General features: G+C 37.5%; 2 protein-coding genes across 7 annotated transcripts in view; one reads left to right on the forward strand and one right to left on the reverse strand.

Annotated features, from left to right (window-relative positions):
- LOC121387426 (FK506-binding protein 2-like) overlaps positions 1-2,775 on the reverse strand; it is a 36,863-nt gene extending 34,088 nt beyond the window's left edge. For all 3 annotated transcript variants that reach the window (XM_041518536.1, XM_041518537.1, XM_041518535.1), the window contains exons 1-2: positions 2,492-2,775; positions 213-358 (exon numbers count right to left, since the gene is read on the reverse strand). In XM_041518536.1, coding sequence (XP_041374470.1) covers positions 213-358; positions 2,492-2,682 — 337 coding nt within the window. In that variant the 5' untranslated portion in view covers positions 2,683-2,775. The remainder of the gene's footprint in view (positions 1-212; positions 359-2,491) is intronic.
- A 3,429-nt stretch (positions 2,776-6,204) lies between these two features.
- The window catches only part of LOC121387770 (probable serine/threonine-protein kinase kinX), a 33,586-nt gene continuing 25,651 nt past the window's right edge, over positions 6,205-14,139 (forward strand). For all 4 annotated transcript variants that reach the window (XR_005959876.1, XM_041518973.1, XM_041518975.1 and 1 more), the window contains exons 1-4: positions 6,205-6,340; positions 8,953-9,052; positions 10,159-10,299; positions 13,558-13,656. Coding sequence is in view for 3 of the 4 variants with exons in the window: in XM_041518973.1 (XP_041374907.1) it covers positions 6,279-6,340; positions 8,953-9,052; positions 10,159-10,299; positions 13,558-13,656 (402 nt within the window). In the remaining variant the exon portion in view is untranslated. The remainder of the gene's footprint in view (positions 6,341-8,952; positions 9,053-10,158; positions 10,300-13,557; positions 13,657-14,139) is intronic.

Genomic DNA, 14,139 nt, shown 5'->3' on the forward strand with positions numbered 1-14,139 from the left:
ATTTTAATCAACATTAGCTGATCTAAAATATCATAATTGTTTTTTTATAACAACTCATGAAAATATTACTTACTGATTCAAATAATTATATGCACTTTATTTTATGTATTTATAAAACATTTAAGTGAATATATGTGAGTAAAAATTATAAAATTGTACCCACTCAACGTGGTATTTGTTAAAAATTAACGCAGTAGTCTAAAGGTAAATACCTGCACCCTGGTCTCCGTATCCCATATCGGGTGGAATGGTCAGTTTTCTCTTCTCGCCGATACACATTCCAATCAAACCCTCGTCCCAGCCTTTGATCACGTGACCCACACCAATCTGAAACTCAAACGCCTCGTTTCGGTCCAAACTGAAAAATAAAAATAAATATACAAGAACATATACATTATGTACAGGTATTTAGATATGATAAAAATAGACAAAGTGAACATTTATCAGTACATTTCGTAATGTTCCGCATTCATTTGGAAAGGCTCAGCTTGAATCAAATACTACTAACTAGTATTACTACTTCCAGTAATAAAATTTAAGCAAAACAAATATTTTTATTAAAATGCGACAGAATTAAATAAATGATACAAACTAATTTATTTATTTTTTTTAAATATGACATTGCTATGAAAATAACAGCCATCTATGTTGTGAACGATTTGGTCGCATATGCGATCATTTTGTTCATTTGTAGAATGAAACATATTATAAAAATAGGAGTAGGCAAAATCTGGTTCCTAGAAGGAAAAGTTAATGTAAATTTTTTTCCATGCAATTCTGAAATTAATTTGGCTGAGAACTACAAACGGTGCGACATGTGTTGATGTTCTGTCTAGCACTGAAGTAAAACCAAGGACTGACAAGGTGTTACATGAGCTGTGACACTACACAAGTCGGGTGTCTTGACAGCTGTTGTGTGATTTTTTTATTTTTTTTTAATTGGATAAGGTCCTGGATATTACAGCAACTTCCAACTTTTCACTACTGCTAATAGTTAACTAGTGTTTTCCCTAGCTTGTTTTAGCATGGTGCAGCACCATGCCTCAATAGTCTAACACCATCTTGCCTTAATCAGCACCATGCTGCCCTGAGATTAAACAAGCCTTTTTCAGCAATTAATTCTAAAACTGCCTTTATAAAACACCAAAAAAAGGTATTATTAATTAATAAAATATGCCTTTTATATCTTTTGCCATTCATTTATTAAAGCAAGCACATAAATTACATTAATGTTTATTTCAATTAATCTTTGTGTATTTTTAATGAAAACCAAGTACCCCGAAAATGGTGAGAATGCCCCAAAAGTGTTTGGTCTACCATGCCTTTCTAGGGAAATCACTATGACTTTCAGCAAAAAAATAACCTCCAATTCGGTGACTAGATAGGGCCTGGAGTGGGATACACAAATTTCTATTTCATATAATTTTAAAATAGGAAGAGAGAAGTCACTTTTTTCACTTTTTCAATTATAGATTAGGGCTTGTATTTTAGGGTTGGTGGTCAGGTAGCATAAAAAAGAAGAGTAGAGTAGAATTAATTCTGTCTGCTTGTAAAAATGCAATACATGTAATTGTAGATAGCCATACATTTTTGTAAACTTATAAAATAATTAATGTTTAACTTTAGTATCCATACATATGCAGCGAAACCAGAGGGGCCTGACGGGGTACAGACACACACACATCCCAATTATATTGGGATGGGACGGTGGGATTATGACCCTGGACAACAACCTCCTCAATTGCTTGTGTGGTTCGCTCATTCAGGCAACACACTTCATGCGCTGCAAGTTGCCCTCCTCATCAAATGTTCAAAATGTTCTGCCATCTACGTGTATGCCATATGGTGCCAAATAAAACTTAGAACTATAAATAATGAAGCAGTCACTGTCTAAACATTCTTATACATTTTCAATTAAAAATATTTAGCCAACACGTTTGACCTTTAATTATTTTATTTTTTTAAATCCCAGATCGATTAAATATTCAGAAAGAAAATTACAGGTTATGGAAAGTTTTAAGATAATGAGAACGTTCAACATGCCACATGTAAATGTATATACATTTAGATGATTGTGTTTAATAATAAAATCTCAGCAAAAAGTTAATCAGAAAAGTTGTATGCTTAAATTTTAATGAGAAAAAATTAGTATTATTTTAAATTCTTTTTTCATAAATTAATGTTAGTGTTTCAAATGTCACTGTTAATTATAATTTAAAAGCCGACCACATATTTTCACACCAAATTTGCCAAATTATTAATATTGAAATTCTGTGGCTAGCATGAGCACACCTGATTTTTTATGTGGTTTCTTTTTGTAATGATCGATTATATTTAACAACTTGCAGGGAAGAAAAATAATGGGGACGGTTAGTTCTCGTTGCCCTCTAAGGCTGGCAACTGATCTGCAATTTGATTTACACTCTGTAAAGGTACGTGCGTGAGTATCATAGTTTGCACCGTTCCATATGGCACCCCATATCTTTCTCACCTGGAGTCGAATTTGCTTCCATCTTTCTCCAAAGTTCCCGTATAGTGCATCTTCAACTTGTCCAATTTTTTCACCTGTCGGTCGCAATTATCAACTTTTTTTAAGTGTTCTATTTTAACCTCACCTGCCTGCAGTGAACCTAACTGCAGAAACAGAAGCAAGGCTAGAGAAGTTAAAGCTACGCACGCCATGACTGCACGTGAAAGCGGTTCACAATGTTTGAGACAAGATAAGAAATGAAAGAAGATGAGCGACAATATTCAAGACTTCCTCAACGTGGCTATTTGTCTACCAGCGGAAGTCGATGTGTGAAACGTTCACGATTTTCATTGGTTAATTGCTTGGTTATTTTTAGTAACACACCACGTGTTTGTTCACCTGTCGCCAGAGGCAAAACAAATAGCCACGTTAGTAAAACGACACGCAGTTTTTCGTTTTAGTGCAAGGTGCCCTAGCATCGATCGATCAACGTTATCCCCGTCTGTGTTTGTCGTTTAAAAGCAAATCTATATAAGTGCTTTGTAGTTAAATATAACAAAGTATAAGCATTTTTACCAAATATGCTGTTATTTAAAGTTAGGATGAATAGGTGATCTATTTTGACTCCATATGGCACGGTGCATTCATTAAAATACATTATTTGTCATGTGTATCATTTAATGAAAATATGTCGACTATGGTTTGTAAAGCGTAGCTTTGCAATAAACAGTTGAATATATACGTGGGAATATTGCAATATATATATATATATATATATATATATATATATAGTAATATATTTGTTATCACTATTGGACATAAAGTGCTCAACACAATGTTAGTGGAGCAGGTACACTAAATTTTTAGTATTCACTAATAACTCATTACTCGGAGTTTCAGGCTCCTCGCCTTCATCAGATGAGTGTTTATAATTGTGACAGTTAAGGTGACGTCACGCTGTGTGTACGCGGCGGTGCGCTCCTGACGTCATGGCACGTCAGTCGTGAGACTCTCGGCTTGTTGCTGTGGCGGCATTTTGATATGAGTTCTGTCCTTTTGTTGAGTAGCTTGTCTCCTTTTTCAAATAGTATTGAGAGCTTCTCCTCGATGCACAGGTTGCATTGTCCCGAGCTGCGTTTCCGTGTGTCCGATTTCCTGACGATTTCCCAATTGATGTGATAGGCGGGTTTCTGTTGAACAATGTGTGGTACTTGTGATTACTTGGGAAATGCTTGGATATCAACAGAAACAACCTGAAAATCAGCTACAGCTGCATGAAAAACTTCGGAGCAATAATCAAAAGCCACAACACGAAAATCACCCAGAGCTCAACCGATCCCGCACAAAAAAAGTCTTGTAACTGCAGACAGAAGAACGAATGCCCCCTGAACGGCAACTGCCAAACTAGCTCCCTCGTATACCGGGCAAACGTGGCATCTGGTAAGACTGTCAGATCATACATAGGTCTTGCTGGAGGTACATTCAAGGAGAGGTTTAACAACCACACTAAATCTTTCAAATATGAACGCTATGAAAAAGAGACAGAACTGTCAAAATACATCTGGGAACTCAAACGAAAAAAACCCGCCTATCACATCAATTGGGAAATCGTCAGGAAATCGGACACACGGAAACGCAGCTCGGGACAATGCAACCTGTGCATCGAGGAGAAGCTCTCAATACTATTTGAAAAAGGAGACAAGCTACTCAACAAAAGGACAGAACTCATATCAAAATGCCGCCACAGCAACAAGCCGAGAGTCTCACGACTGACGTGCCATGACGTCAGGAGCGCACCGCCGCGTACACACAGCGTGACGTCACCTTAACTGTCACAATTATAAACACTCATCTGATGAAGGCGAGGAGCCTGAAACTCCGAGTAATGAGTTATTAGTGAATACTAAAAATTTAGTATATATATATATATATATATATATATATATATATATATTATCTTTACTGGGGAGAATCAAATCAATTGAAACGGTCAATACATGCATATTGTTATACAAAACTAATTAACAGCTGCTGCGATAGATTATCTGATATAGAAATACACATCAGTTACGGACAGTATACACACTAATTAAAAGTTGATGAAAGTAGATATATACTAGATATCTTGTATTGATGTTTGTTCACTGAACTGTGGTATGAGAATACCCATTAACGACGTCACTGGTGCCTTATTGGATTTAAGGCCGATCGAAATTAATTATAAGAAAATGGTTATAGGAGATATAATTGACGTGCTTATAGCCATTGGTGGTTCAAGCACGCTGCCCTGGGTCGCAGTGCAGAAGTCTGAACGGGAAAAAAGGTGTGTATATCTAACAAAAAGAAAATTAAAGCATACAGCTGTTCAATGCAAGTAACTTTTGGGGTTTATAAATATACTCTCCCAAAAAGGAAACGAAAAAGTAGATTTTGTTTACACTAGAAATGTGTATTTAATGGATGAACGGAAACAGCAGAAAGTTATACACAAACCGGCCTCGGTGGCGTCGTGGCAGGCCATAGGTCTAGAGGCTGGTAGGTACTGGGTTCGGATCCCAGTTGAGGCATGGGATTTTTAATCCAGATACCGACTCCAAACCCTGAGTGAGTGCTTCGCAAGGCTCAATGGGTAGGTGTAAACCACTTGCACCGACCAGTGATCCATAACTGGTTCAACAAAGGCCATGGTTTGTGCTATCCTGCCTGTGGGAAGCGCAAATAAAAGATCCCTTGCTGCCTGTCGTAAAAAGAGTAGCCTATGTGGCGACAGCGGGTTTCCTCTAAAAACAGTGTCAGAATGACCATATGTTTGACGTCCAATAGCCGATGATAAGATAAAAAATCAATGTGCTCTAGCGGCGTCGTTAAATAAAACAAACTTTACTTTTTTAGTTATACACAATACACATATTCGCAGCTGACAGCTGTCGATGACGTGACATTTAAAAAAGTTCAAGGTCATAGCGGTATGCAATCAATATCTTGTGCCCATCACGGGAGTCCCAACTTCCTGCTGGCAGTTGGCAGTCTGAGCCTAGCATAAGATACAGTTTAAATTAAAGTTCGATTTATGTTTTTGCTTTTGTTGGTGTTGTTGGGGGGGGGGGATTTTGTTGGGTTTTTGGGTGGGTGGGGTTGGGTTTGTTTTGGGGTGGGGTTTTTTTTTTGGGGGGGGAGTTTGTTTGTTTTGTTGGGTTTTTTTTTTTACAATCGCTTAATTGTCAGGTATGTTTTCACTGCTCTGTATTATAAATAAATAATTTAATAATTAAATAAAGGCAATTTTTATTCAAATTTATTTTTAAAAGTCCTTAGGTCAAGTAGGCTAGCCTAATATTTCAATCCGATTGAAATCAGCTCTACAAGTCTACTAAAAATTAAGGAAGATGTATATATATAACAGATAGACCATTTCATGGTTGATGTTTTGGGGGATTTTTGTTTTGTTTTCTTAATACAATTTTTATGTCAAATCGTGATGTGTGAAACACATATTTTCACTCATTCAGTCATTGCTTCGTGAAATGTTGTTTTCACACATCACGCGATGACATAAAAATCGTATTCTAAACAAATATACAGTAAAAAATATTGTTTTTGTTGTTGTTTTTGTTGGGGTTTTTTCGATCTATCTTTTTATTGGTTATATTAGATAATAAATAGGGCCTAAATTGTTTGTGTACCAGTGGTAATTTTAAAAAGCACGTGTCACTGACGTAGATTGGCTATTGTTTCTTACGTCACGCTACGTTACCGTATATTGTTTTAACAACGCTTTATATCGTACAAGTTATGGATTAAATTCATCATGACACATTTTTTAAAAGTTTGTTGGGAAAAGAAAAAGAAACGAAATGGGAAAAACTACAGGTAACAATTAATGTAGTGTGTTGCCAGGAAAGAAAAAGAAAAAAGTTTTATACAAAGACCATTTAAGGTTGGCTGTTATTATTATTTTTTTACATTCATCGGGGTATGAACAAAATAAAAATCATCCGTAAACTGTGTGAATCGGCGAAGCCGTTCTCACATAAGTTTGCGGATGATGTTAATTTTTTGGTTTATACCCACATGAACGTAATATAAATAACAGACAATACGTATAATTAAATTTCAATCATACTTGCTAACAATAACAACACTAACAGTTCATACTTTATTTTGAATTATATTTGTTCATAAACAATAACGCTCAATAAGACAACTTGCCGATATGAAATGAAGTCATCAGACATGACATTCCCTGACGACGCATTTTTTACGTTCATGGAGAAATGAACAAATTAACTCCCGTTGCTACGTCTGAACCAATGGGATGAATGTAACGGAAATTCGATTTTACGTAACAACAAAAAAAATCATAATAAAAATAAAAATAAATTAAAGTTTGTTATGTTTAACGACACTAATTATACGCATTTATATCCTCGCCGTATCGTGGGTTACCGTGAACTAGTTTTAGTGAACATAAGCATTCGGTTCTAAAGCATATGCATATTTCTAAACAGACAGTTATCCAAATACCTACCTTTTTATTAGTATATCTATGCTTCAAATGAGCACTAAACTGGCCGCTATGTAGCAAAGATCACCGCACGTGTGTTAAAAAAATGAAGTAGAATGAATGAAACATTTATTAGTGGTATAGCTTACAGCCAAAACTTTCCAACACAAACTTTAAGTGTTTTATAAAAACATGTATGTTGTTCAACAAAACATGTACTTATAATAATTTATATATATATATATAAAAAAATAGTCGTGGTGCACTGGCTGGAGCGAAATAGCGCAATGGTCCCACTGACGAGGATCGATCCCAAACCGACCGCGCATCAAGCGAGCGCTTTACCACTGGGGTACGCCTCGCCCCCAAAAACATCAGATTCAATTTATATTTCGATTTTTTGTTTTAGTTTACTTGTGTATACTGTAATATTCTAACCTTTTTGATGCAGTATGAGTAACTTGAATTAGCCCAGTACTCTGACCGTAAGAGAGCAAGAAAGACATTTGGACAGTGCCATAAGTGTCCAAATGGTTTTGTCACATCTAAATAGCAGGGCTCGAACTTAACAACAGCAACTGCCGTCATTGAGATATAAATGGCAGTGTGTTGGGAGCATCACCGATGACACTCCCGTCAGTAAAACTCCTCAACAACAGCAAAATGAATATATCTGGTGTACATTATCTGCCAGTATTTAACATTTGTACATTTGAAATATGTCTACATGCAACAAAATAACCTTTCAGCCATATTTATTTGCTGCAAAAGTCACCTTTTAAAAAATTGCCATGGGCAGGCTCAAAATTGCCGTCGGTCGGCCATTTCACCCACAGCAATTTAAGAAAAAAATGCTGTGGGTGACAAATTCTAAAGTTCAAGCACTGAAATAGTGTTGTCACATCTAAATAGTGTTGTCACATCTAAATAGTGTTGTCACATGTAAATAGTGTTGTCACATCTAAATAGTGTTGTCACATCTAAATCGTGTTGCGAATCGGTTGAAACGTTCATCTTGGATCATTGTAGTACCATTTAATAAATAAATAAACTTTATTTTGTTTAATTACACCACTAGAGCACATTGATTAATGAATCAACGGCTGTTGTATGTCAAACATTGGTAATTCTGACTCTTCATTGAGGAAACCTGCTACATATTTCCATTAGCAGGAAAGCACGTACCACAGCCTTTGACCAGTTGTGCCCCTGCGCATGCTGTAACCTCACTGTGGTGCAGGGGTGTAACCTTCTCTTTGAGAATGGCCAATACAGCACAAATTGAAATTTTGAGTAAAAGTCAGTATCTATCTGTGATGTTTGTATTTTTGCACAGTTCTTTACACTGTGTTTTTGTTTAAATCTTGAATTTTTGTGTTGATGTCGATCATCACTTTATTTGTTTGCATTGCTATAGTTTGACACTCGGTGGCTGATGTATTTTTCGTACTGGGGTGTCGTTAAACATTCATTCATTCATTGACTAGTTGTGGTGCACAGGTTGGAACAAGAAAACCCCCAATCAGTTGGCATTTGATAAAACTCAACTGTAAGTGTTCCTTGAAGCCAGGGCCGACATAAATCAGTTGAAATCGTCTTCTCCCTTCTAACAATGTTTATAAAATATGTATTTAGCATGGAACATTTTTGTTTGTAAATTTTTATTATCAATCATTGCTTTAATCATTTGAAACTGACCAGCAACTATACTCTTTAACCATTTAAAACTTAGTGTCTTTAAAGATCTCTGAAACTTGTATAACAAATTTCATTGTGATACTGAACAAAATGTTCCCTGTTTAGTGACAGAAAATATTACCCAACCCAAAGGTATTAATTTTCTTTTTTTTTACAATCCCCTCCAAACCTCCCCCAAAGTTCCATTGCATTCCGGCTCATGTCAATGCCCCCCCCCCCCCACCCCCAATGGATTTTCTGGATCTGTCACTGCAACCTCATGTATTTCCTTTATTTCAAGATCTATTCCAAACTTGCCAAACACAGACGATGATGAAGAGCCTGCACCAGCAGCGTGTGAATGTCAAGGACACATTTTCCACGAAACAGATCGTTACCAGGTACGTCTTAAATCTCATACCTTTGAAATCATGGCAGAAACCCGAGTTCTGGAAACATGCATAACCCATTTATGGGTTACACACAGGGGTTATACAAAACATTTACAGGGAACTATTTCATTTTGTCTATGAAAGACCAAAATTTTTTATTTAACGACGCACTCAACATATTTTATTTACAGTTATATGGTGTCAGACATATGGTTAAGAACCACACAGATATTGAGAGAGGAAACCCACTGTCGCAACTTCATGGGCTACTCTTTTCGATTAGCAGCAAGGGATTTTTTATATGCACCATCCCACAGACAGGGTAGTACATACCACGGCCTTCAATATACCAGTCATGGTGCACTGGCTGGAACGAGAAATAGCCCAATTAGCCCACCGACGGGTATCAATCCCAGACTGACTGCGCACTTTACCACTGGGCTACGTCCCATCCCCTTTTTGTCTATGAGGTAACCGATAAGATGTACTGCATTCTTCTGAATATTTAGTCATCATTTCCTTTCTGTCTGATAATGAGTTGTACTGCATTCTTCTGAATATTTAGTCATCATTTCCTTTCTGTCCGGTATGAGTTGTACTGCATTCTTCTGAATATTTAGTCATCATTTCCTTTCTGTCCGATAATGAGTTGTACTGCATTCTTCTGAATATTTAGTCATCATTTTCTTTCTGTCCGATAATGAGTTGTACTGCATTCTTCTGATTATTTAGTCATCATTTCCTTTCTGTCCGATAATGAGTTGTACTGCATTCTTCTGAGTATTTAATTATCATTTTCCTTTCTGTCCGATAATGAGTTGTACTGCATTCTTCTGAGTATTTAGTCATCATGTTCAAGACCCTGCAATTTTTTAAAGTGTTTTATCAATTGTCAGTTTTATTTGTATCAGATACCAACAATTAAGCTATACTGAGACAAAATTAAGAAAATTAGTTAATAATATTTTCTTCTATAACTTGAAAAGATCCTCTGTAATTATTGTTCTCTGATTCCTGTATACTGCAGCTGAATCCCAGGCACAATTTCCTATTGAAAAACTATTTTATCCTCTTTAACTCACCATTTTGTCTTTTCTTTTTCTCATGTTATGCAGACCATTGATGGAGATGTGTCATCGTTCGAGATAAAGCCTGACATACACAGTTCAACTCTGTTGCCTCACAGACAGGAAACAACTAACTCAGATGATGAACTGCATTCTACCCCAAATGAAAACGTGGCACCAACTGAGCAGGTAGTTAAATTCACACATGATCAAAATCAGTATAATAATGTGTTTTTAATATGGAAAGAGTTCCACCCCCCCCCCCCCCCCCCCCCATATGTTTTTGAATTTGAGTAGATTATGTGATTATGATCATTATCAATATGTTGATATTCTTGATTTTAATGAAAATTAGTCCTAGCCCTAACTCTAACAAGCCTAATATTCATAACATAAAATATCTTTTATAAACATTTGTTAGGGGGAAACGGGAGAAAATTGTGCAATAAATAACACATTGGAATGGGAGGTAATTCACACAAAGAAAGAAAGAAGTGTTTTATTTAACGACGCACTCAACACATTTTATTTACGGTTATATTGCGTCAGACATATGGTTAAGGACCACACAGATTTTGAGAGGAAACCCGCTGTCGCCACTACATGGGCTACTCTTCCGATTAGCAGCAAGGGATCTTTTATTTGCGCTTCCCACAGGCAGGATAGCACAAACCATGGCCTTTGTTGAACCAGTTATGGATCACTGGTCAGTGCAAGTGGTTTACACCTACCCACTGAGCCTTGCGGAGCACTCACTCAGGGTTTGGAGTCGGTATCTGGATTAAAAATCCCATGCCTCGACTGGGATCCGAATCCAGTACCTACCAGCCTGTAGACCGATGGCCTAACCACGACGCCACCGAGGCCGGTCTAATTCACACAAGGCAACATTGTTTTTATACTTTAAATCTTTAAGATGGTAATACTAAATTCTAAACCAGGCTTTATTTTTCTATCTAGGAGCCAGATGGCACCTACTTCTATTTTTTATACAGATAGTATGAAATATTTTAATCACCAAATGACAAAAATTCTCCAAATTGGTCGCAATGTAAGAGGCTGTGGTTATTTGAGATATCAGGGCCCAACCTGGTGGGTATATGGTGGTGGGTGGCAGGGGTGGCACTGTAATTATCATTAGGCCTTGTAGGTCTACTATATTTTCATCCTCTTTGAATTCTTTTTTTTCTTTTTTTCTTTTTTTTATTGTCCCCAGAAACATAAGCAAGGTCAAGGTTGGGGCCTTGAATCATTGCTGTACATGGTATTATTGTATATACATAAACGATACATAATTAAAGCTATACACTCGTATATAAAGCACTTATTAAACAATATGTGTATACATATGCATCTATTTGAATTCTTTGATTCTTGAATTTACAGAATAATTGAATAATGAATGTTTAACGACACCCCAGTACAAATATACACATTGGCTATTGGGTGTCACAAAAATTAAGTATATGAAAATATTATTGAATGAATTTACGGAAGTGCGTCTTTTCATGACATTTTCTGAATCTACATTTCAGCCAAAAAAGAATCTTTACAGAGAGTGCATAAAAAGTGTGCACGGTAAAGGCAAAGATGAAGTGAGCACGAACATTGGTGATTCCAATGATAACTTCAGATCGGATACAAGCAATCTAGGAGACTTGCTGGTTTCCATCAGGCCAAAGGTAGAAAAAAAAGTGTTACCTCGTTAAATTGTGATATTCTAAGCCAATGCTTTCCATCTGATGGGAGGGAGGGAAGGATGTATGTCAGTGGGGGAGTGCTTGCTGGAGGTCTGATAAGGGAGGGATGTAGGTCAGTGGGGGAGTGCTTCCTGGAGGTCTGATGGGGAGGGATATAAGGTCAGTGGTGGAGTGCTGCTGCTGGAGGTCTGTAGGATGGGGAGTGCTTGCTGGAGGATGTGGGGAGGGATGTAGGTCAGTGGGGGAGTGCTTGCTGGAGGACTGATAAGGGAGGGATGTAGGTCAGTTAGTGCTTGCTGGAGGACTGTGGGATGGGAGTGCTTGCATGGGGAGGGATAGGCCGATGATTGGAGGACTGAAATCAGTGTGCTCTAGTGGTATCAAAAAACAAAACAAACTTTTAACTTTTTCTTGCAATGTGTTGAGGTGTTCCTAGCTAAACCGTTGAGAAGTTTGGTATTCACTTTTCTTGTAATGTGGGGTTGTCTCCAATCTTTTATTAGTCTCGCTACCAGTTCAATCGATGGAGATGTGTCATCATTCGCTATTTTTCGATAAAGGCCGACATACACGTGGTCCAACTCTGTTGCCTCACAGACAGGAAACAACTAACTCGGGTTTCATCTCTGAGACTATATGCAAAATTCTACATCCAAGTGAAACAGCACTGGCACCAACTGAGCATGTGTAGTTCCTAAATTCTCCACAGTCTCCTACCAGTTCAACGATCAAAATCAGTATAATAATGTGTTTTTCACAGACAATATGGAATGAGTTCCACCCAAGTGAAACAGCACTGGCACCCCCTTTAGGTTAAATTAGACCCAGTATACCAGTGCAATAGAAGGGAACTGCAATAGGGAACTCTAGCTAGGTTTTATGTCCATCCATCTATCTGTTTATTTACTGGCCTCGGTGGCGTAGTGGTTAGACCATCGGTCTACAGGTTGGTAGGTACTGGGTTCAGATCCCAGTCGAGTCATGGGATTTTTAATCCAGATACAGACTCCAAACCCTGAGTGAGTGCTCCGCAAGGCTCAGTGGGTAGGTGTAAACCACTTGCACCGACCAGTGATCCATAACTGCTTCAACAAAAGCCATGGTTTGTGCTATCCTGCATGTGGGAAGCGCAAATAAAAGATCCCTTGCTGCTAATTGGAAAGAGTAGCCCATGTAGTGGCGACAGCGGGTTTCCTCTCAAAATCTGTGTGGTCCGTAACCATATGTCTGACGTCATATAACCGTAAATAAAATGTGTTGAGTGCATTGTTAAATAAAACATTTCTTTCTTTCTTTCTATCTGTTTGTCCGTCCTTCTGTTCCACATGTAGTTTTCATGATGTTTTTTCACAATACCTTTTGTGTATATCATGTTTTGTTGACGTTCAAGAAAATTTACCCATTTTTCACAGAGTTATGGCCCTTGAACTTAGGAGATATGAAAATTGGTTTTTCCAGACTTTTGTTTTTTGCTATGTCTGAAGATATTAAGATCAAATTTTGTTTATAGCTTTATCATGTACTGTTACAGATCAAGTTTGACATTCATGGTGATTTACTCATTTTTCAGAGTTATAGCCCTTGAATTCACACACATCTGGTTCCCTTGAATTTATGTTCATATTTGTTTAAAGTCATGTGATGTATTTCAAGTCATGTGATCTATTTCAAGTCATGTGATCTACATGTATTTCAAGTCATGTGATCCATATGACTGCCTTTAGTAAGTCAACTGCTGTGTTTTCAGGTGAAGGTCACAGAGTCTGTGGAGGAAGTTAAGTCTTCATTACCTGAACAACCTGAGGAAGTGAAAGCAATACCCAAGAATCCTTATAAGAGAATATTCGTAAGATATATTTACAGTTAATCCGATTTAGTCGTGATAGTGATCATAACACACTGCCTAGATTTACTCTCTCTCTCTCTCTCTCTCTCTCTCTCTCTCTCTCTCTCTCTCTCTCTCTCTCTCTCTCTCTCTCTCTCTCTCTCTCTCTCTCTCTCTCTCTCTCCCCCCTCCCTCCCTCCCTCCCTCCCTCTCTTTCTGTCTCTCTTTCTTTCTCTCTCTCCCTTTCCCTCCCCCTCTCTTCGATAGACAGGATAGCACATACCACAGCCTTTGATATACCAGTCGTGGTGCACTGGCTTGAACGAGAAATAGCCCAATGGCCCAGACAGGGATCGACCCCAAACCGACTGCACATCAAGCGAGCACTTTACCAATGGGCTATGTCTCGCCCCTATATGATACATAGGCCTACTCCTTTTACCGACCACAAGTTACATAAAAGGTATCCATTTTTTTGTAATATAATTAAACACAAGTACATAA

Source organism: Gigantopelta aegis, chromosome 13 (assembly GCF_016097555.1).
Source record: "Gigantopelta aegis isolate Gae_Host chromosome 13, Gae_host_genome, whole genome shotgun sequence".
NCBI classification, from domain to species: domain Eukaryota; kingdom Metazoa; phylum Mollusca; class Gastropoda; order Neomphalida; family Peltospiridae; genus Gigantopelta; species Gigantopelta aegis.